General features: G+C 38.8%; 4 protein-coding genes across 6 annotated transcripts in view; 1 reads left to right on the top strand and 3 right to left on the bottom strand.

Annotated features, from left to right (window-relative positions):
- The first annotated feature begins 626 nt into the window (after window positions 1-626).
- Window positions 627-7772, top strand: trim54 (tripartite motif containing 54). 3 transcript variants are annotated; one of them, XM_057822947.1, is made up of 9 exons: window positions 627-901; window positions 986-1155; window positions 1499-1667; window positions 3632-3727; window positions 4474-4707; window positions 4784-4806; window positions 4952-5076; window positions 7456-7511; window positions 7642-7772. In XM_057822947.1, exons 1-8 carry the CDS (start codon window positions 725-727, stop codon window positions 7491-7493), a joined length of 1032 nt encoding a protein of 343 aa, XP_057678930.1. In that variant the 5' UTR covers window positions 627-724; the 3' UTR covers window positions 7494-7511; window positions 7642-7772. The 3 variants fall into 3 exon arrangements, 2 of the variants coding, with proteins under 2 accessions (XP_057678930.1, XP_057678929.1); XM_057822946.1 differs by having other exon boundaries at window positions 7456-7772; XR_009061507.1 differs by lacking the exons at window positions 4784-4806; window positions 7642-7772 and having other exon boundaries at window positions 4862-5076; window positions 7456-7487.
- uts1 (urotensin 1) lies at window positions 7773-9594 on the bottom strand. Its single transcript, XM_057822950.1, has 2 exons — window positions 9313-9594; window positions 7773-8235 (listed from the first exon to the last, which is right to left on the bottom strand). Exon 2 carries the CDS (start codon window positions 8231-8233, stop codon window positions 7916-7918), a length of 318 nt encoding a protein of 105 aa, XP_057678933.1. The 5' UTR covers window positions 8234-8235; window positions 9313-9594; the 3' UTR covers window positions 7773-7915.
- Window positions 9595-9740: 146 nt separating this feature from the next.
- mpv17 (mitochondrial inner membrane protein MPV17) lies at window positions 9741-17785 on the bottom strand. Its single transcript, XM_057822949.1, has 8 exons — window positions 17484-17785; window positions 16706-16781; window positions 14319-14434; window positions 14158-14250; window positions 13990-14085; window positions 11766-11798; window positions 11623-11675; window positions 9741-10026 (listed from the first exon to the last, which is right to left on the bottom strand). The coding sequence occupies exons 1-8, from the start codon at window positions 17535-17537 to the stop codon at window positions 9957-9959; spliced, it is 591 nt and encodes a 196-aa protein (XP_057678932.1). The 5' UTR covers window positions 17538-17785; the 3' UTR covers window positions 9741-9956.
- Window positions 17786-17967: 182 nt separating this feature from the next.
- The window catches only part of si:ch211-243j20.2 (uridine-cytidine kinase-like 1), a 30331-nt gene continuing 25438 nt past the window's right edge, over window positions 17968-22860 (bottom strand). The window contains exons 9-15 of the mRNA XM_057822945.1: window positions 22296-22394; window positions 22141-22234; window positions 22003-22065; window positions 21816-21938; window positions 19017-19124; window positions 18789-18945; window positions 17968-18706 (exon numbers count right to left, since the gene is read on the bottom strand). Coding sequence (XP_057678928.1) covers window positions 18630-18706; window positions 18789-18945; window positions 19017-19124; window positions 21816-21938; window positions 22003-22065; window positions 22141-22234; window positions 22296-22394 — 721 coding nt within the window. The 3' untranslated portion in view covers window positions 17968-18629. The remainder of the gene's footprint in view (window positions 18707-18788; window positions 18946-19016; window positions 19125-21815; window positions 21939-22002; window positions 22066-22140; window positions 22235-22295; window positions 22395-22860) is intronic.

Genomic DNA, 22860 nt, shown 5'->3' with positions numbered 1-22860 from the left:
GCCACCCTCTGCTGGCGCTTGGGTGCGACTGATTTTATGGGTTTCAGCCCCATAATTATTACTGACATCAACAATGGCGAGCTACTAGTTTATTTTTTGATTGAAAATTTTACAAACTTTATTAAAACGAAAACATTAAGAGGGGTTTTAGTATAAAATTTCTATAACTTGTACTAACATTTATCTTTTAAGAACTACAAGTCATTCTATCCATGGATCGCTTTAACAGAATGTTAATAATGTTAATGCCATCTTGATTTATTGTTATAATGAATACAGTACTTTTGTACAGTATGTTGAATGTATTTATCCGTCTTGTGTCTTATCTTTCCATTCCAACAATAATTTACAGAAAAATATGGCATATTTTATAGATGGTTTGAATTGCGATTAATTTTTAAGCAGTGATTAACTCGATTAAAAATTTTAATTGTTTGACAGCCCTAGTAAAATTGTATGATTGCATTTCTCCAATTTGAAGTTTGTTTCACCCCTGAACTTGTATTTGTTCTGGTATGTGCTTTTGACCGTAACTAAATCCACAACAAACACAGGAGCCAAAAATAGACAGTCACTCAGTCAGATAGACTTTGGTGGTCTGGGGGGGGTCTTTACACAGAGGCAGTGGGAATTACGGATGGGCAGCTGCGTGAACTTGGATTCTCCTCCAAAAGCTTCTGGAAACCTCTTCCCTTTGCTGTGTTTTTGAATCTATCAACATTTGATGAACTTTACCCTTCAACCGGCAGGCAGCGGCCCAACGGGCGGAGGAGGCCCCAACATGGAGAACCTCCAGAAGCAGCTGCTGTGTCCCGTCTGTTTGGAGATGTTCTCCAAGCCTGTTGTCATCCTGCCTTGCCAGCACAACCTCTGCAGGAAGTGCGCCAACGATGTCTTCCAGGCCAGTCATGGCTTTACTCATCATTCAAGAGGCCTCTACAAAGCTTGGTGTGAACTTTTTGTTGTTGTTGTTGTCTTGTTGCAGTCGTCCAACCCGTCATGGCAGTCCCGCGGCTCGTCCAACGTGGGGAGTCGCTTCCGCTGCCCGTCTTGTCGACACGAGGTGGTTTTGGACCGTCACGGCGTTTACGGTCTACAGAGGAACCTCCTTGTGGAGAACATTATCGACGCGTACAGGAGACAGTTGGACTCCAGGTCAGCTCCCAAATAAAAGTCATGGTATATTTTTGAATAATAATCCTATGAACTGTCATAATATCAAAAGAAGTCCATCAAAATAGGTTTTATAGCCACTAGAAGGAGGCATTTTATCCTCTTTTGTTGTCAAAATAGCCTTGAAGTGTGTGTGCTGTGCAGCAGTCACATTGTGATGATGTGTTTGTGTGCGTGTCACATTCACGCTGACTGTATTTGCAGATGGACGTTGCCATCCCATAATAGACAGGATTGTTCTCATCGGAATGCATGATGCGTCACATTTATTCAAATGTGGTTTCATCTTCTTTAATTAACCGCTTAAACCCAACTGTCCGGATAGGCCGTCCAGTGTGAAGCCGGAATCGCTGACGTGTGACGAGCACGAGGATGAGAAGATCAACATCTACTGTTTATCCTGTCAGACGCCGACGTGCTCCATGTGCAAAGTGTTTGGATGTCATAAAGAATGTGACGTGGCGCCACTTAGTAGTGTCTTCAACAGACTTAAGGTACGTGAATACGTAAGGTAGATATGCTGAGAGGTGACGTATTTGTTTGGGTGACATCATACAGAAATGTCAGAAAGAAAAAACTAAGTTCTTTAAAACCCATTATTTTCAATTCTGTGATGGATTTGACTTGGGTAAAACTAAACATTTTAACCTAACTGCATTTTGACACAGTAATTTTGGGATATACTAACGCTTTGGTGACTAAAGGGGTCTTATGAAACAAAATTTGACATTAATAGAGGACATTAGGGGATATAATGAAACATAATGGGTCATACTAAAAGGCAGTAAGTGACAAAATGAGATGTAATAGGTAGGTACATAATAAAATATTTAACATAGGGGACATTATTGGACCAAAATGTAACACGATAGGATGTAATGGGTACATTATGGGACGCTAAGGGCTGTAATGGGAACAGTAGTCGTATTGTGAGTCACTATGGAACCAAATTAAACATGGTGGGACAAAATAGGGCTTATTGTAAGAGACTATGGAACAAAATGTGATATAATAGTAGCCTTATGGGACACTATAGAACAAAATTGGACATATTATAGGACACTAAGGCTCATATTGGGACCCAATTGTGGAATGATGGGACACTATGGAACGTAATTGGTCATAATAAAAGGCAGTAGTTGACAAAATGAGATGTAATAGGTAGGTACATAATAAAATAACATAGGGGACATTATTGGACCAAAACGTAACACAATAGGATGTAATGGGTACATTATGGGACACTAAGGGCTGTAATGGGAACAGTAGTCGCATTGTGAGTCACTATGGAACCAAATTTTTGTTGTTATTGCTCGAAATAAAATCAATCCAAAAAAAAAAAAAAAAATTAAACATGATGGGACAAAGTACGGCTTATAATGGGAGACTATGGAACAAAATGCGAAATAATAGTAGCATTATGGGACACTAGGGAATAAAATCGGACATATTATAGGACACTAATGATCCTATTTGGACCCAATTGTGGCTTGATGGGAAACGATGGGACATAATAGGGGACATTATGGGCCACTACGGAATAAAATGGAACACGATAGAATGTAATTGGATACATTATGGGGCTATAATGGGACCAGTAGTCACATTGTGAGTCACTATAGAACCAAATTAAATAGGATGGGACAAAATAGTGTTTATTACTGTAGACTATGGAACAAAATGCATTATGGGACACTGTGGAACAAAATAGGACATGTTATAGCATAGGACACCAAGGGTCCTATTGGGACCTAATTGTGGCATGATGGAAAACTATGGGACGTAATAGGGAACATATGGACTAAAATGGGAAAAAAATATGGGTCATTATGGGTCACTGGGAGACCCAATCGGACCCCATAACAACATTATGGGACAATATGGGAAAAAAAAGGGACATGAAAGGGGTCATATGGGAACCTGGAGGACCCAATCAGAGACAGTAAGGGTCATAATAGGACCGAATAGTTAGCATTGTAGGGCACGATGGTCCAAAATGGGACATTTTTTATTTTGTGCGCCTTATCGTTCATAATAGAAAGTAATATGGAGCAAATTTAATGGGAGAAAAAACATCTGTGAAAGTACCTTAATGGATAAAAATGCACCTGAAAGAATGGCAGTGGTTCCAGGATGTACCCCTGAAGTACGCCGCTCCACAGACCACACACACAGACTGAGCAACTGAAATCAAAGTTTAAAAAAAAACCAAAAAAGATGACAAATGTGCCCAAACTGAAGATGTAAAATGAGTGTGAAGGTCATCGTCGATGAAGTCACTTGAAGCCTTTGAGTCACACAAAGACACTTAAAGTGTTTGTGAACGTGCGCAGATGGCGGCGTGGACATTTGGCCGCCATCTCGCGCTCTGATTCACTCGATCCGAGATGGAACACGAAGAAGACGCCAACGTCACACGTGAATATTGATTGGTTGAAAATCACATTTTTCTCAACAGACGGAATTGAGCGACAGCATCGCCGGATTGGTCGCCAGCAACGACAACATCCAGGCGGCCATTACACACATGGAAGGCTTGTGCAACGCTGTCCAGGTAAAACGGGACGACACATTCAGAAAAACGTGGAAGTCGACTGATATATCGGCCCGATATATGGACTTTTTTTGTCCAATATATAGCCGATATAATAGGATAACTTTCACTGTTTGGGTGATGATATTATAAAGTTCAAGCGTTATGACGGCTGGCCGATATATCTGGCCGATATATGGACTATTTTGGCCAATATATAGCCGATATAATAGGATAACCTGCGTTCACTGTTTGTGTGATGATATTTCTTATAATGTTTAACCGTTATGACGGCTGGCCGATATATCGGGCCGATATATGGACTATTTTGGCAAATATATAGCCGATATAATAGGATAACCTACTTTCACTGTTTGGGTGATGACATTTCATATAAAGTTCAACCGTTATGATAGCTGGCCGATATATCGGGCCGATATTTTTGATTTTTTTTTTCTAAATTGTGAGATATTAGCCAATATATCTAGACGGTATACTGTAATGTTCACCGTTTAAGTGATCTTTGTTATGGTGATTTTGCACCATCTAGTGGCCAATGTTACAAAAGGACGTAGTAGATGAAAACTTAAGATATTTACATATATATACCGAATGTTTCCTTTAATAATCAACGTGCTTTAAAAAAAAGTATATAGGCCTCAAATTTTGCCTTAAGATATCGGCTGAATTAAAAAAAAAAATCGGCATCTGAAACTCCTATATCGGGCAACCTCTAGAAAAATGTCTAAGTTTGCTGCCATCTTTAGGAGAACGCCCACCAACACCGAGAGGAAATCGCCATTCAGTTTGGAGCTCTGACGGCCATTTTGGACGAGCGTAAACAAGAGCTAGTCCGCCTGATTACGAGAGAGCAAGATGACGAACTTCAGCGGCTACGGCGGATAATCGGCGAGCACAACCAGAAACTGGAGGACGGGAGACAGCTGGTCGAGACGGCGGTTCACGCCGCCGACCACACGCACGCCGCCGTCTTCATCCAGGCCAGTCTCGGCTTTATCCGTCCGTCTGTCCGAGTCGCGTCCTGTTGATGCTTTTATTTTTATTCTGTGCTCACAGAATGTCACTGTCATACTGGACAAGTAAGTCGTGTGTTGTCTTGTGTGGCTTACTCATTGGTTGCCATTGACGGAATAGACGTCCAATCCGTTTGTACTGTACTCCCAGTACAAACGGATTGGAAATCTATCACCGTCAATGGCATTTAATTTGTGTTTGTGTTGACAGGATGTCAGCGTGCACACGTGACGTGAATATTTTGCGGCCGCAACTGTCCTTCGACAACATGAGTCATTTTGTCGTGGACGTGGACGACATCGCCGACATGTTGAACGACATCCACTTCCGACGCAGTTCGTACACAAAACTAACTGTTACAAAGGATGCATTGGGGGGAGATCTAGAAGTCAACTTATTATGTTAAAACTTCCATCTATCCATCATCTTCCACTTGCTCCGGGGTCAGGTCGCGGGGGCAGCAGCTTTAAGAGGGAAGCCTAGACTTCCCTCTTCCCAGCAACTTCAACCAGCTTCTCCAGTGGGTTCCGAAGGCGTTCTCAGGCCAGCCGAGAGACAGCGTCTCTCCAGCATGTCCTGGGTCGTTTCCGGGGCCTCCCGCCAATGGGACATTCCCGGAACACCTCTCCAGGGAGGCGTCCAAGAGGCAGTTGCCCGAGCCACCCCAGCTGGCTCCTCTCAACGTGGAGGAGTAGCGGCTCAACACTGAGTCCCTCCCGGATGACCGAGCTTCTCACCAAATCGCTAAGGGAGAGCCCGGAGACCTTGCGGAGGAAACTTATTTCAGCCGCTTGTATCCGGGATCTTGTTCTTTCGGTCACGACCTACAGCTTGTGACCATAGGTGAGGGTAGGAACGTAGATCCACTGGTAAATCAAGAGCTTTGCCTTTCGGCTCAGCTCCAACGTCACCACTACGGACCGATGCAGAGTCCGCATTACTGCAGACACTGCACCGATCCGCCTGTCGTTCTCCCGCTCCCTCCTACCCTCACTCGTGAAGAAGACCCCAAGATACTTTAACTTCTCCACTTGGGGCAGGATCTCATCCCCGACCCGGAGAGGGCACTCCACCCTCTCCCGACGGAGACCATGATCTCGGATTTGGAGGTGCTGATCTTCATCCCAACAGCGAACTGCTCCAATGAGAGTTGGAGGTCACGGCTTGATTAAGCCAACAGCACCACATCATCTGCAAAAAGCAGAGATGCGATGCTAAGGTCACCAAACCGGACTCCCTCAACGCTTCGGCTGTGCCTAGAATTTCTGTCCATAAAAATTATGACCAGAATCGGTGACAAAGGGCAGCCTTGGCGTAGTCCAACCCTCACTGGGAACGAATTCGACTTACTGCCGGCAATGCGGATGAAACTCCGGCGCCGGTCGTACAGGGACCGGACAGCCCTTAACAAGGGGCTCGGTACCCCGTACTCCCTAAGCACCCCCCACAGACTCCCCGAGGCACACAGTCAAACGCATTTTCCAGACCCACAAAACACATGTAGACTGGTTGGGCAAACTCCCATGCACCCTCTAGGACCCTGCCGAGGGTGTAGAGCTGGTATGTTAGAACTTAAAAAGGTGAAATTTATCACATTAGAACATGAAAATGATCATGTTAAAACATTGCATCTATTATATTAATACAAAATGTATTCTATTAAAACACGAATTTCACACCATTGAAACTTGAAATTTATCGGATCACAATACAAAATTTATTGCTTGAAAACATCAAATTTCTTATGTTAAATCTACTAAATTTACCAGCTGAAGGGTCATCATCATCATCATTGTATTTTTTTATTTTTCGTTATAAACACATTTCAATTTTTTTTTTTCTGGGCAGAGCCCGGAACACCATCATTGCATGTCCATTCATTTCAATAGGGAACTGATTCAACACGGCTATGTTCATACCGCAGGTTTTAATGCACAAATCCGATTTTTTCGTGTTTTTCCGACTCAAGTTGACAGTCTGAACGGGACAAGTCACATATAAGTGGACCGTTTCAAATTCGATCTGGGTCACTTCCGTATGTGTATTTAAATCCCATCTGGGCCACATTTTTCCAGAATAAGGCGACGGTCTGAACTGTCAAGTCTCCCAAATCGGAATTCGTGCAGCAATTACGTCAGCATAAAGTGAGCGCGGCAGGTAGGATGTGCATTAGCGTTAGCGCCTAGCTTCTACTCGGCTTTTACGATGGAGGCAGGCTTGACCAGTCATAAAAAAAATAAAATGGAGAAAAGGATAAGCCTGATTATGCTCGGTTTTCTTTTTGTGCGCCAAATAAGTAATATTTCAGTTGCTTACATGCCGAGTCTGGGCTATCGCACTCACACGCACAGTGCGTGCATGCGTTCCATCAATCCATATAAACTTTGAATAAAAGGCTAAACGGGGATTATTAATGTCTATTATTTGTGTCACTCTGGAATGACGTACAGCCAGCACGTGTAGTCATTTTGATGCTTCTGCGCATGCGGGTCAGTTTGCTCAGCGTGTGTGGGACTGCGAATTAGTGTGCATGCGTAATACTTGAACGGGCTCAATGGACAAAGGCTGTCTGAACGGGCACGCCAAAAAAAAACAAATATGACAAAAATATTGGAATTGTGCATTAAGCCCTGCAGTATGAACCTAGCCCATGAGACTTATGAGTTACCAGTATGGTCAAATTGTATTAAAGAATCACTTGTGTTGTCATTCAGGTGAAGATGACCTTGAAGATGACTCGGAGGTCGACTGATGGTCCACAAACACGTTGTGAGCAGAGTAGACAATTAGATGCAAGGTTTTGCATAGCGCTTTTAATGCATTCAAGTGTCTATAAATGCCCGTGGTGTGTTCAGGAACATTCAGTGCATATTAAAGACCTTTTATTTTCTTTTGAAGGCCCCCCCCACTTGCCAAGAGTTAACACGGATGAAACCCAAGTTGTTCTCCGTGAATTCCCTTCACTCTGCTTGAAGATTGTATATTTATTTTGTATATGGAATAAATGTCAATAAAAAAAAGTAAATCTTCATTCATATTTGTTCTCATTTTATTACAAAATAAAAATGAATCTTTTGTTGAATGATGACAACATCAGTCACGTGACGTGAAAGACCCTGCTTTAACGAACGAAAATGATTATATTTACATTACTCGCGATGTGATGTCAATATTTTATTTCCCGATCTCATCCAGCATCTTTCGGTTGAGACGCACGCGCAGCTGCTGCTGCTCCTCCGTGCGGGCGTTGTGGATCAGGTTCCTCAGGAGGTGAAAGGTCAAGTCGATGGAGAGCGGCCTGTGCTCCCGGCGCGCCCTCGCCTTTGGCTCGTCGTCCATCACGTCCTCTTCCTCCGGCGGATCTTGGAGAAAGAGCTGGGAGACAGCGTCGCTGTCGGTTGCCCTCCTCAGGAGCATCCGTGGGAGGGTGGAGGTAGGAGAGAGGAGGAGGATCCAAAGGAGGAGTGAGAAGAGAAACGACCGACACTTCATGCCTGCACTCACAAGAAAAAAAAAAAAATTTCATTAATTTGGCTCCAAACTGTCAAAATATTCAGAACTTCATTTTTTAACTCAGTGGCTGCCTTTGGCAGTACTAGACGTCCAATCCATTTTGACTGGGAGTGGGCGCCGTCAATGGCACTGGAAGATGAGCATTCACAGTCAGTCCTCCCAGTTTAAATGAATTTGACATCTATTGCTGCCAATAACCGCCAATGAGTTAAGTCACCGACATTATTTTGTCAAATATAGTTGATTTTATTAACTGTGTGCTTGCAACAACAAAAAACCTTCTGAGAACAGAGTATTTTAAAATTATTTGTAGTTAAAACGTAATAAAATTTCAATTGGTGGAAAGAAAAACTTTTTTTTAAAAATGGTTTATAACTTAAGAATAAGGGAATGTTTTGGGGGAAGAAAAAATAATAACCAAGAGGTAAGAATGAAAAACTATCATTTTAAAAATATATTAAAAAATATATAAAATACAATCATTGTAGCAGTTTTTATATCCCAAAATAAAAAGTTACGTTCAGATGTAAAGCGTACTTGAAAGTAAATAAACAAGCATTATTTAAAGAAATAAAGCAACTATATACATCAAGTATTAGCAAATAATATTAAAAAGTGGGAAAAATTTTTAAAAATTAAATGGCAAATCAAATTGAAAAGGCAGTCAAGTGTTCAAATGCAAAGAGTACATTAAATAAACCTTATTTAAATAAATATGAATTGTCTAATATATAAAAACTAAACAAAAATCAGAAAATAGATATATATAATCTTGTCAAATGTAAGTATTAAAATATGGGAACATTTTTAGACTAACTTTAAAATATCAGGTAAACCACCCAAAATATAAACGGTAAAATCTGGAATGTCATTAAAATTTATTTAAAGTACTGAATTTAGTTAAGAACATGTTTTAACATTCAACAACACAGAAAAAAAACTTCAATTAATCATTCTCATCCTTTTATTCTTTTTTTTAATGCTTAACCTCATATTTATAAGAAAATACAACTACTTCATCATTAAATGTGTCGTCCAAAAAAAACAAAACTTCTTACTTGTTCAAATCTTGCTTTTTCTGTCTCGGGGTTCCGCTGAAGCTCGTTTCTTCACGCCGGCTGACCGAAGCGACGTGTTTTATACACGCATTCTATTGCGTCACTGACACTGACACACACTTTTCCTTCACCCACACACACACACACACTTGTCCCAATAAGAAAAAAGCATCTCCGTATACTATTCTTGGATACAAAATTTCAAAATAACCTGCGTACAAATCGCTAGACAGTCGTCTCCCGCCAAAGAATTGAAAATCAGGCACATCCACACAACTTGCACGCATTGTTCACCTACTAAACATTTACATAAGAGCACTTTCAGCAAAAATGAATTTTTCATCAGCAAGATAATGTGGGTCCAAGTTGCGCTTAATGGACTTTATAGCCGCCTTTTTTTTTTTCTTTGTATGTATAGCAGCCAAACCTTAAAGATGGAAAATATGTATTTATTCATAGTGACCACTTTTTCAAAACATGTCTTAAACAGGAAATATCACAAATCTGGTAACAAATGTAAATTGTAACACTGTTAATTAACGACACGAGTGCGTGAGTGTCACGATTTTTTGTCATTCGACAGTGAGTCCATTTGAACAACAAGAATAATCGGCAAACCTAATGAAATCTATGTCGGTACTGGCTCACAAGGCGTTGGCCTTCCACGTCAAGTAAGAATTCCACGCCACGGCGACCATTTGCACGACAGCCAACCTGACAAAAGCACAAATTGATGATCAAATGACAACTATTTTGGTAGTCGATTCATTTTTTATCTAAACACTTTCCAAATCCTCTTTTTGTAGCATCTTAATTGCAAATATTTGCAAACATATATCTATTTATTTTACGTTTTCAGTCATTAGCTTTCAAGATTCGTTCTTTTTCTGCTAGACTTCCCAGTTTAAATGATTTGGCCGTCTACTACTGTCCAATTTAAATTCACACCAGAAGGATGAAGAGCCACATGATTAAACGTCTGTCATCGTCAATGGCACTAAAATAGTTAATCAAAAAAACAAATTGGCAAAAGTATTCTCTTGTTATTATATCCCCTTCACTTGTTTAATTTAGAAAAAAAAAGTAAAATAATAGAACAGGCATACGCAGAGATTAAGGGTGGCCCGGGGGGATATAGCCCCTATGGTGGCTGAAAATGTCATTGCATGTACCGTATTGGCCCGCATATAAGACGGTGTTTTTTGTATTGAAATAAGACTGAAAAAGTGGGGGTCGTCTAACATTCGCGCTGTAGACATTATACCCATTCACGACGCTAGATGGCGCCAGATATCACTGAAGCGATGTTCTGTCATGACAGATCTCAGCTACTCTCAAGTTTAACCAGTTTGAATTATTTTATTGCATTGTTTTTACTTATTCAGATTTGTTTCAAGACTACAGTTCCAGTTAGACTTCGCTTTGATGAATAATGATGTAATGTCCGGGTTATAAAATCCCATACCCCGCCCTCCCTGCACAGAGAGCGTTGAGACACCAACACGGGATGAGTCTGAAAGTGTCAAACCCAGGTAATTCGCGGTACATCTCCCCATGTCTGAAAATTACATGGAAATTTAGCAGGATATAAGTTTAAAGTTTTTTTTTGTTTGTTTTAGTCACGTAACAGTAACACCTCTCACCATTGATGCTAAGCATACGCAGCGATTAAGAGTGGCATAGCCCCCTGCCCCTGGTGGCCGAAATGTCATTGCATATAATTGACTTTCCAATATATGAATTTAAAATTAAGACTTTGCTGGTAAAATGTTGTCTATAAAAGTTGTAAAGCAATAAAACAAACAACAAAAATGAATGCAATGAACAAAAAAAAACAACATTTTTTTTTGTTCCACAAAAGTCAAACTCTGCCTATGATGGTAAGTACAGAACCTTTTTTTTTTTTTTTTTACTTAATTTTATTAATATCATGTATAATACATGTTTTTGGTAGTTATTTTGAGATTTAGGGGTACTTAAAGGATTAATTCCGATTTACACGGAAAATCAGGTTACATCACCAACAAAGGAACGGAACTCGTTCATAACCTGAGGACTACCTGGATTCTTTTATATTTACATTTTTAAACAAAATTTGAAAAGTTGATATTTTACTAAGTTCAGAATTTTTGACATTAGGCTTAATCTTTGCGTTAGCAGGGGTTTAATTATCGGTGGAATTGATTTCAACAAATTCCGTGCAGTTCGTCAGTTATTTGTTTGTTTCAGGGCTGCGCAGTGGCTAAGCTAGCGTGATTCAATGGTCCCATCTTAGCATGTCAAAAAAAAAAAAAAAAAAACGACACAAACCTGTGTTGCAGCGGGATGAAGTAGAAGTTGGCCATCTGCACTGGCGGCCATAGCTGACAATAAATAAATAAAACAACAATTGATTAAAAAAAAAACAAAAAACACTTTGATAGAAAATGAACATAATAATAATAGAACCTTACATAATAATTGGAAATTAGTGCATCTGTGTAGTCCTGTGAAGACATTGCATTCAGTCAATGGCAGTGAATGAGTTAAAAATATGAACAAAATGGCAAGCCCAGGCGTCATGTAGTTGAAGGTCACGGCGTGTAAAAATGAAAATGAAAGTCTAACGTACAAGATTTTCTTGTGGGAGTAAAAGGTGTTCCTAATTATCAACTGACACATTTTTCATCGAGATTATTTTCATGCGTGGTTGCAGACGTCAACATGATTTGCCAATGAGAACAATATTACAATGTGGCGCTTTAGGACACGGGGTCACAAAGGTAATCACTTATTGAGTCATACTGGAGTGTTGCAAACGTTTGGACTGTAAGACAGGGTTTAAATATTTAGAAGAGCTTTGATAAATAATAAAAACATAAAAATGAAGACATTGTCACCAATGATTGAAAAATAAAACATACAATATATAAATGAAAAATATGATTTTTGTTAGACAAAAAGACTACTTGATAATGTACATTCCTGTCACCTTCGGGGCTGAAGTAGAACAGGTCATAGACTTCATAATTATATTGACGGGTCACAACTCACAGACACTACGCCACGCCTTCAAGTAGAGGGCCTGCTCACATCCAACATCAAGAGGAGTTATTCTCAAACACACGCAGGCAGCGATGTAACGCCGGATTTAAGTTGAAAAAATGTGAAAGCTGTTCCGCATACAAACAGGAAGGATTGTCTCAGGAGTGATTTGTTCAAGGATTCAAGGTAATTATTATATTTTTCGTACCATGCATTTTGAAACATTGTGGAAAAAAAATCAATGGGATAAATTAGCCGCTACGGCATTGGCGTCATAGTTCGCAATATTTACGTAAAATAAATGCTAACAGCACGTTTTTTTGCTTTTAACCAAGAATCGAGACTGTTTTACATCCATATCTTTAAAGCATTAATTTTAAGCACTTATTCACAAACATTGTCAACGGAAAAAGCTCTTTGTCTGCGTTTCCACTCAGTCAACTCTGACGGCCACGCCAACAATGCAGGCCCCAATTAATCCGCCCCGTGTCCCATCAATTATTATGAAGTCTATGAACAGGTGATGAATAAATTTTTAAAAAAATTAAAAGTGAATATATTATTAATATAAATATTAAAAGAATTATAAAAAACACAAATAAACAAAACACTGCAAGTTCTTATAGATAAAATGTATTATTATTTTGTGATAAAAGGTCTATTTTTTAAATGCACATTACTGCCACCTAAAGGGCTGGAGGGGAACAAGCTGTGAACATGATAATAAAAGTTTTTTTTTTTTAAAGTAATAAATATTGGTTATATTTTGACTAGGGCTGTCAAACGATTAAAATTTTTAATTGAGTTAATTTAAGCTTAAAAATTAATCGTAATTAATCGCAATTCAAACCATCTATAAAATATGCCATATTTTTCTGTAAATTATTGTTGGAATGGAAAGATAAGACAAGATGGATATATATATTCAACATGCGGTACATAAGCACTGTATTTGTTTATTATAACAATAAATCAACAAGACAGCATTAACATTGTTAACATTCTGTTAAAGCGATCCATGGATAGAAAGACTTGAAGTTCTTAAAAGATAAATGTTAGTACAAGTTATAGAAATTTGATATTAAAACCCCTCTTAATGTTTTCGTTTTAATAAAATTTGTAAAATTTTCAATCAAAAAATAAACTAGTAGCCCGCCATTGTTGATGTCAATAATTACTTACACAATGCTCATGGGTGCTGAAGCCTATGAAATCAGTCGCACCCAAGCGCCAGCCTAGGGCAGCAAAACTCCACAAAACACAATTAACAAGTGGGCATTTGACTATACTGTCATTTAAATCTGTCTGAGCGGGGCATGTGCGTTAATTGCGTCAAATATTTTAACGTGATTAATTTAAAAAATTAATTACCGCCCGTTAACGCGATAATTTTGACAGCCCTAATTTTGACAAAGCAGAGGACATATTACAGTTGTCCAGCAGCAACGTGCGTCCAATCCCAACAGTGTGCGCGTGTTTGATCAGCGCCCGCTTTGTCATTTATTTTGTGGCGCCTCATTGCCCATCCCGCTGTCCAACGTCAATAATTAAGCAGCTGTGTTTAAACGGATAGTGTGCTCACACACAACTTTTTCTTCATTATTCATCCATCAGTTTTCATGTAACTCTTTTTTTGGTGTAATTTTATCTCACCCGACGTAGCTTGGCGACATTCTGCTCCGCGCTCAGCCCATTCAGAACCCCCGACAAAGCCAGGAAGGCGCCCAAGAAACAAGGAGCGAAGCACAACTACACAATAGAATTAATCATTCATTAAACTCAATGGAACTGAAACATAATCAGACACTGCCAGCTTCCAACCTGATCAATCATCATTTTCTTCATAGCCGCACTTTTACTTCCTCCGACCACCAAGCGGTCCAGAACTTTGTACCAGCTACCTACGACTGGACCCTGTGGACAGAAAATGACAGAAATGACAACAGCACAACCCGCCCAAACGTGTTTGTTTAGACCCTCACCACAAAGAAGAATCCAATGCTCATCATTTTAGTGGTCCGGCGCACGTCGTGTTGAGCGAGTCCACGTCGCTCAATCAGCTGCTGCGAGATGACATCGCCGATGCCTACCAGAGAACCTGCAAAATGCAAAATGTGTTTTTGCCAGACATTCTATTGTATCAAGTAACACTAAAGTTGTTTTCTTTCATAGTATTTACCCAAATTAGTGCTGCAACGATTAATCGATTAACTCAAGTACTGTATTGGCCCAAATATAAGACGGGCCTGATTATAAGACGACCCTCTTTTTCAAGACTCAAGTTTGAAAAAAGACTTTTTTTAACACCAAATTAATTTTTATACAGAAAATAATTACAGTCCATCCGAAACAAATGATTATAACAATATATTTGAGAGAAAAAGCATGTTATTTTGCCTCATTCAAATCTTAATATCTGAACATTTAATTATGTAAACTAAAGTGCAATCACATTCATAAATGAATGGATTCTGGTTTTTGAAATGTAAATAAACCAATCTATTGTGATAAAACAACAAAATTGCAATAACTGCATTAACCATCAAAGTCTAACTGTAACTGTAGTCTTGAAACAAATTTGAATAAGGAAAAACATTGCAATAAAATAATGCAAACTGGTTAAACTGAGATCTGTCATGACAGAACATCACTTCAATGATGTCTGGCGCCATCAATCGTCGTGAATGGGGAGAATAGCTGAGATCTGTCATGACAGAACATTGCTTCAATGATATCTGGCGCCATCTAGCGTCGTGAATGGGTATAATGTCTAGACCGCAAATATAAGACGACCCCCTCTTTTTCAGTCTTATTTCAATCCAAAAAACACCGTCATATATTCGGGTAATTCGATTAGAAAAATGCTTCGAATCAAATTTCTCTGCTTTGAGGATTCGTTTAGAGTGGCACTGTAATGGTTTGAAAGTGTTTGGATTTACTCTAGTGGAAACAGTGAATATGATAGAACTCATCAAACATGGCTGTATCCAGCTGCTCCGTTAATACCGACAGAAAGTTTGTGTTTGAGCTAATATGTTTATGTATTCGTAATTTAGTTTAGAAGTATATTTAGATTTTTTTTGGGATGGGGGAGAATATGTGTCTGAACGTTTTTTTCAGAGCATTGTGAAAAAAAAAAGTTAGCATTGTATAGCTTTTAAGCTAGCGGGCTTTTGCTATGCATGTTCGCCACTTTTGGTGCATTTAGATCCTCATTTAGTTCTTTTTTTATACTGTTTAAGGCTTAGCTCGGATATTTTAATTTATTTTTAAATGTATTCATTGCTCTTGTGAAAGTGCAATTCTGTATAGTTTGATAAAACACTAAGGAATTTTATTTTGTATTCGCATTTAATCCTCTTTTGAAACTGCAGTATTAGCAAGCCTTTGTTTTACATCTCCTTAAACTTAATCTCACATAAAATGTTCCTAATCCGATTAATCGATTATTCGACCAAACTAATTGATAGATTAATGGAATTCTTAAATAATCGATAGCACCGGCCCTCAACTCAGTGCATGCAATTGATGGCGATACATGCCCAATTCATTTAAACCAAGAAGACTGGCAGTGAATGCTCATCTTTCAGTGCCATAGATGGCGGTAGATGTCCAATCCATTTCGACGGGGAGGGGCGAATGAACGAATGTTACCATCGTCAATGGCAGCCAATGAGTTAAATGAGTGCCTTGTAAGGGTTAAAAAAGAAAAAAAATTGTGCAAGAAAGTGTAAAAATAGGAGTACTGTAATTACGTTAGAAGTAATGAATATTTACAATACTGTACTTTTTTGTAAGTTCTGCTCTTAAGGGGAAAACCAATTTCGAGCCAAAACTCAAGAAAAATGTCGCCATCAAGTGGTCAACATTGGTACTGCATGATGACTGACATTTCCTTGAACAAAAACATTTGTCATTGTGTCTATAATATCTAAAATATTAATCACAGGTGTTGTTTGAAATGTATTATTAGAAATACATAGCGTATAAACTGCATGACCAAAAGTATTAGGACAACTACATATGAGTGAAAAGTTGCAAAGCAACTAAAATGGTATGCTAGATTTTTTTAATTGAGGTTTCAAACCATGGCTACAAATTAAGTTTAAAGACAACACTAATGTTTAAACGCTATTTTTTAAACAAGGGTTTGTTATTGCAATTCACAGAATTAAACAATACTTCGGTCCAAGGGTATGTCGACTAATATTACAGCTAACGGTATTCTGTCAAAACGTGTGTGTGTGTGTATGTGTGTGTGCGCGTGCATGTTGTTCAAAGTTCTTTGCCCTTGTTGACTTTCCAAAGTTCCATATTGTGTCGTTTTTTTCTACGATGGTCAGGGCAAGATTGAGTTGCGGACTCTCACCAGCAGTCACAATCTGCACCGTCCAGGGGCGTCTTGTCATAAGGGCCTGGTAGGACCGCCACAGGCCCGCCATCCTCTGTTTGAATAGCCGAAAAACACCGTCAAGTTTCGAAAATATGATGCAATTTGGTGGTAAAAATCTCCAAACAATTCAAAACATATTGTATAAGTGATCATATTTAGCATTTGGGTCAAATATTCATTTACAAATATATTTGAGAGGTCGTTTAAAGTCTGAACTGTAGGAAATATTTATATTAGATAAGTCACGACATTTCAACGTGACTCCACTCAGTCTAAACTGCAAATATGTGACGTTACGTCGTTTATTCAATAAACTCGTTAAGAGTTTAAATGAAATGCATCCATCTTAACGTAAGCATTTACTGGAACTATAGACCGTTATAACATAAAAAGCTTGATTTAACAGTGAATAACTGTGAAAACAAAATTATTAAAAAATAAAAAAGGACGGCGAATGAAAGAGCGGTTACTAAAACACTGGGAGAATATATATTTTTCACCTAACTAACGAATGTTTTTGCAAAAAGTATATATCAACTTCAAATGTTTGTTTCTTTTGATGACATGTTGGCATCACGTGCCGCTTCAGGTACGTTCATATAACGTCAACTAGCTTGAAACGAGAACGAAACACGCAGAAATTCTATGACATTAAACTTTTGTTTCCGGAGTCACTATAAATGCTAAAATTATCACGAAATAACGACTGCGCTTAAATAAATATCATTACAAAAGTACTGAAATGTTTTCGTACCTGCTTATGATTCAGCGTCACTGCGAAGAGGCTGAGGATGCGTTCACGTACCATTATCGGTGTACGGCAAAGTCATACGACTCTTGCTTGGGAAGATTAGAAACACAAAAAACAAATTTTGATTGTCCAGCAGATTGTGACTCAAACGTTATTTCAAATAAAATACAACTTAGTCATCAGTTCTTTCCGTAAACAAAAGAAAGAGCAAATTTTCCGTGAAAGTACTTTTTTTTTAAATTACTCAACTCAAAAAAACCTCAAAAACACGTTCATGGGAACGTAGTTGAAATTTATAGCTAAAAACAGAGCAAAACCATGAATATAAGCGTGAAAATATGTTTGAACGTCTACCGTTAAACCTAAGTTGACTAATAATCACGATAATTGTCGAACTCCTAGTAATTTCCTACAGTAAGCAAAGGGCACACACTAAATCACATTTCGTCATTTCCGCCATATAAGGACAAATCACTAAGTATATTGCCATCTAGTGGACAATTTAATGTAGTGCCCAAATTAATTTTGAGTTTATATGCATAAGACGACGTTTAAATAAACAAATAAAACAACATATTAACACCCAAGAGTTTATTAACCCAAAATTCACGAGGGGTGCATTCCCTTTAAGCGCCATCATATAAAAAAGTAACATTTGTAGTGCTACGTGGCTGTTAAGTCACAGTCAGTCAATTAATAAAATAAATTAAAACATCTAAAATGGCTGCAAATGAGGCGGGAGGCACCATAAAATTCAAAGGACACGTAAAAAGCAAACAAAAACAGTTTTGTCATTCAAGTACAAAGTTTTCTGTCGTAATTCTTTAAGGAATTTGTTCCAATGTTTTCCTGAAAATAATACAAATAGGCATTGGCATACACTTAAGTGACAAAAACATGGTAACATTTTACAAGCAACTCTATGAACCGTTAGAACAGGTCATCTGATGTCACTATAGTGAAATTAGGTATGTAAATCTCATGTTTTTACATTTCAGAAGGCTCTTGACAATGTAGATTTAACATAGTTCCTTTTAAAGTGATGCAGTCTTTACAATATCAAAATGGCGGAATGATTCGTCACCCAAAAAAATCAAGTATCTGTTGGCATGTGTTTGTCTAATCAACCTGGGAGGCTCAGTTTTTGCGTCACAAGTCCATTCCGTCGTCACTTTCGCACCAGTCAGAGGGTGCGTCGGTGCCGAAGTAACGATCGCCAAAATTACCTGAGAGATAAAAATGTGACTTTTAAATGTTGTCCGTGCAAAAATCTGAATTTTTTGCTCATGTCCAATTTTTGTGTCTTACCGATGCCAGGAATGATGTGGAACTGGTGGTTGACCTCTTTATCCACAGCGGTGGTGATGATGCGCACTTTTGGGAAAGCGTACGCCACCGAGTGGACGCCCATTTCTGCCATGAGTAGCGAAAGCAAGAAGATTTTGTCTTCTGGTACGTCATGGTCCTTTCAACACAAAAGTAGTACTTTCAAACATATGCAGTGATGCGGTTTTGAGTAATAAGAGTTTTACTCACTAGCAGAACTCTGATGGCCATGAGAGCAGCGGCCCCGGTGGATACTGTGCTGTCCATCAAGATGACGAAATCCTCACTGATATCTTTGGGAAGCCGGAGGTAGTGCAGCTGCACTCACGACACATTTATTTGGTTTAAAAATCTTACTTTGACTCATTCCCCGACATTGACGCCAATAGACGTCAGATTCATTTTGACTGGGAGGGGCAACCAAGGGCGTAGGTTTGCATAGGGACATAACAGTACCAACTTTTCAGGATGCTCAGTTTGTTCGCACCTACTTTTAAGCAACCTTATTTGCATTGTATATTGACTTGTAAGGATAGAATTGACCCGACCATTATTAAGTAAATTACTTTCATGATGTTCAGACTTACATTGACCCCTTTTCACTTGCTGAAGTCTATCCCCCCACTCCCAATACAAACACGAAATCACAGCCCCGACACAAATACAACATGTTGCCCCCTCCGCACCCTTCAAAGACGAGGAATATTAGAAGTTTTTTTCTGCTAGCAGAAGCCACTGTATGTAATGTAAAAAGATGTACATGTTGTGGAAGTGGGGAACACACTACTAGTTTTGCTACTGAATGTCCGACCTGCATCAGAGTTAGCATAACATTAATCTGTGTGAATTTCCGGAACTCGAGTAGGAAGCTGCTTTGAAAGAATTATCCTCCTTTATATGGTTTGTACTGTTAGCGTTAAACTGTGAGAAATGTAGTAAACTGAGGTTTATCCCCTTCCCCCATATTGTCATTTTTGTTTTATTTATGTGGTCTAAAATCAGCCCAAAGAAGCTTTCATTTTTTGTTGAGTTTGGCTGTGCTTGTGGACAAAAGCAGTAGTGTTTTACCTGACGGAAGGTTCCATATTTATTTATCTTTGTTAAATGCTAAGATGTTTTAAATGTTTAGTTATATTTATTAATTAGACAATGTTGAGTGTTCTTAAGACAAATGTTTATTTTTTGCATTCCTAGACAGTTAAGAATTAACAGGTTTGAACAGGTTTAAAAATGGCCAACATTTAGATGTATGGGCTTAATAGTAACAAATAGAAATATTTACTTAATTTAAGTGAAATAATCTGATTTATTAATTTGTTAACTGGTCTTTAACACTCAAAATAAGATGGAGAAAATTATTCGACTAGATTTAAGAAAAATGATCAGATTAAGATGTTATAAATTTGCAGTGTGAAAGTTAGTGTGAATACAGATTTATTTTGCATTGATCATTAGTTTACAAATTAATTATAGTGAGGAAAATAAGTATTTAGTTAACCACCAATTGTGCAAGTTCTCCAACTTGAAAAGATTAGAGAGGCCTGTAATTGTCAACATGGGTAAACCTCAACCATGAGAGACAGAATGGGAAAAAAAAACAGAAAATCACATTGTTTGATTTTTAAAAACTTTATTTGCAAATCGTGGTGAGAAATCAACTGTGGGAGCAATTATTAGAAAAAGGAAGACATACAAGACCACTGATAATCTCCCTCGATCTGGGGCTCCATGCAAGATCTCACCCTGTGGCGTCAAAATGATAACAAGAACGGTGGGCAAAAATCCCAGAACCACACGAGGGGACCTAGTGAATGACCTACAGAGAGCTGGGACCACAGTAACCATGGCAACTATCAGTAACACAATGCGCCGCCAGGGACTCAAATCCTGGACTGCCAGACGTGTCCCCCTGCTGAAGAAAGTACACGTCCAGGCCCGTCTGCGGTTCGCTAGAGAGCATTTGGATGATCCAGAAGAGGACTGGGAGAATGTGTTATGGTCAGATGAAACCAAAATAGAACTTTTTGGTACAAACACAGGTTCTCGTGTTTGGAGGAGAAAGAATACTGAATTGCATCCGAAGACCACCATACCCACTGTGAAGCATGGGGGTGGAAACATCATGCTTTGGGGCTGTTTTTCTGCAAAGGGACCAGCACGACTGATCTGTGTAAAGAATGAATAGGGCCATGTATCGAGACATTTTGAGTGAAAATCTCCTTCCATCAGCAAGGGTATTGAAGATGAGACGTGGCTGGGTCTTTCAGCATGACAATGATCCCAAACACACAGCCAGGGCAACAAAGGAGTGGCTTCGTAAGAAGCATTTCAAGGTCCTGGAGTGGCCTAGCCAGTCTCCAGATCTCAACCCCATAGAATATCTGTGGAGGGAGTTGAAAGTCCGTGTTGCCCAATGACAGCCCCAAAACATCACTGCTCTACAGAAGATCTGCATGGAGGAATGGGCCAAAATACCAGCAACAGTGTGTGAAAAGCTTGTGAAGAGTTACAGAAAACGTTTGGCCTCCATTATTGCCAACAAAGGGTACATAACAAAGTATTGAGATTACCTTTTGGTATTGACCAAATACTTATTTTTCACCACGATTTGAAAATAAATTATTTAAAAATCAAACAATGTGATTTTCTGTTTTTTTTCCCACATTCTGTCTCTCATGGTTGAGGTTTACCCATGTTGACAATTACAAGCCTCTCTAATATTTTCAAGTGGGAGAATTTGCACAATTAGTGGTTGACTAAATACTTATTTGCCCCACTGTAGGTGCAATTTGGTGAGAAATGTAGCATGACCCCTGTTCACCTAATCAGTTTGGTCTTATTAATTTCCCGTCCCCAGCAAAAAGTGTACATGCAATATTGACACCAAAACCTACGCCTTGGTGGCAGAAATTGTTCACCAGTCAAACCAGTTTTTTATTCTATACTTTTAAAGGCTTTTTTAGGACCTCTGGGAACCCTATAATATGGCGTACTTAAGCGGTGGCATACCTCCGGTTCACCCGTATCTAGGTTAGTCTGGATGAGAATTTTCCCCAGTCGGATGTCTTTGCACACAGCCATGAGTGCCGGCTCCATTGTCTCTCCCGCTCTCAATATGGACACGCCTGTGATCTAAACAAAATCACAAATGAATCGGGGCTCCTTACCGCGACCTCCACGATACGCCGAAACTCACTCTTTTACCGCTCAGCCTCCTGCCGTGGTAAACTCCACCCTGAGGTGTTTCAACAGATATGGGCTATTGGCAAAAAGAGAACAAAAAAACAAGTCATCCCTGCCGGTAAGCACTTAAGACAGGAAAATAAACCCAGACCTTGAGTGGCAGGAAAGAGAGGGCGTGTTCTATAAGGAGTCGCATTAATCTTTTGGAGTAGAAGACAAACTCGTCACGGTTGGTTTCCTTGTTCCTGATGGAGAGATTTTAAAATGTGATTTTGAAGACTTTTCACGAGAGCGAGCGCGGGTTACCTGATGATGGTGTGCATGCCGCGCACCTGCGGCGAGCTTTTCAGGACGCTCAGAGTTTCGGGCAGAGGCTGACCTTGGTGAGCCGACGCCAGGGCAGACCTGAAAAAGTGAGAGGCACTGAGCTGAATAAACATACAGAGTGCCAAAATTAAATGCATACATTATTTATCTGCTATTTCAACTTCAAGATTTCAATTTTTATGCATTAGGCATCCAAATTTTGATTTCTTTATTCAAAGTTTTTTAAAATTTACTTCACATTATCTGTATCAACATTGATTTATTTAGAATTATAATTTTTTTAAAAATATTGAAATGATAAAGAATAACTGGAAAAATGTTGAAATAAATGAAAATTTCAATAAATAGAATTCCTTCTTTTCTTATCAGCAATGAATTAATCATTAACTGTAATTGTGTAATTATTTCCTATTTTTATTTAAAGATTCATTGCAGTTTTTGCAATCCTTTTTTATTGAATTAAAATTTACTGTCAACACTTTACCATTTTTTCCTCATTTTAAAATGTCGAAATGTTGTTACCAGCATTTAATAAACTATTAAA

This window comes from Corythoichthys intestinalis, chromosome 19 (assembly GCF_030265065.1).
Source record: "Corythoichthys intestinalis isolate RoL2023-P3 chromosome 19, ASM3026506v1, whole genome shotgun sequence".
Classification (NCBI taxonomy): domain Eukaryota; kingdom Metazoa; phylum Chordata; class Actinopteri; order Syngnathiformes; family Syngnathidae; genus Corythoichthys; species Corythoichthys intestinalis.
The sequence above is the reverse complement of the archived record's forward strand: the minus strand, read 5'-3'. Positions and strand labels throughout refer to the sequence as shown.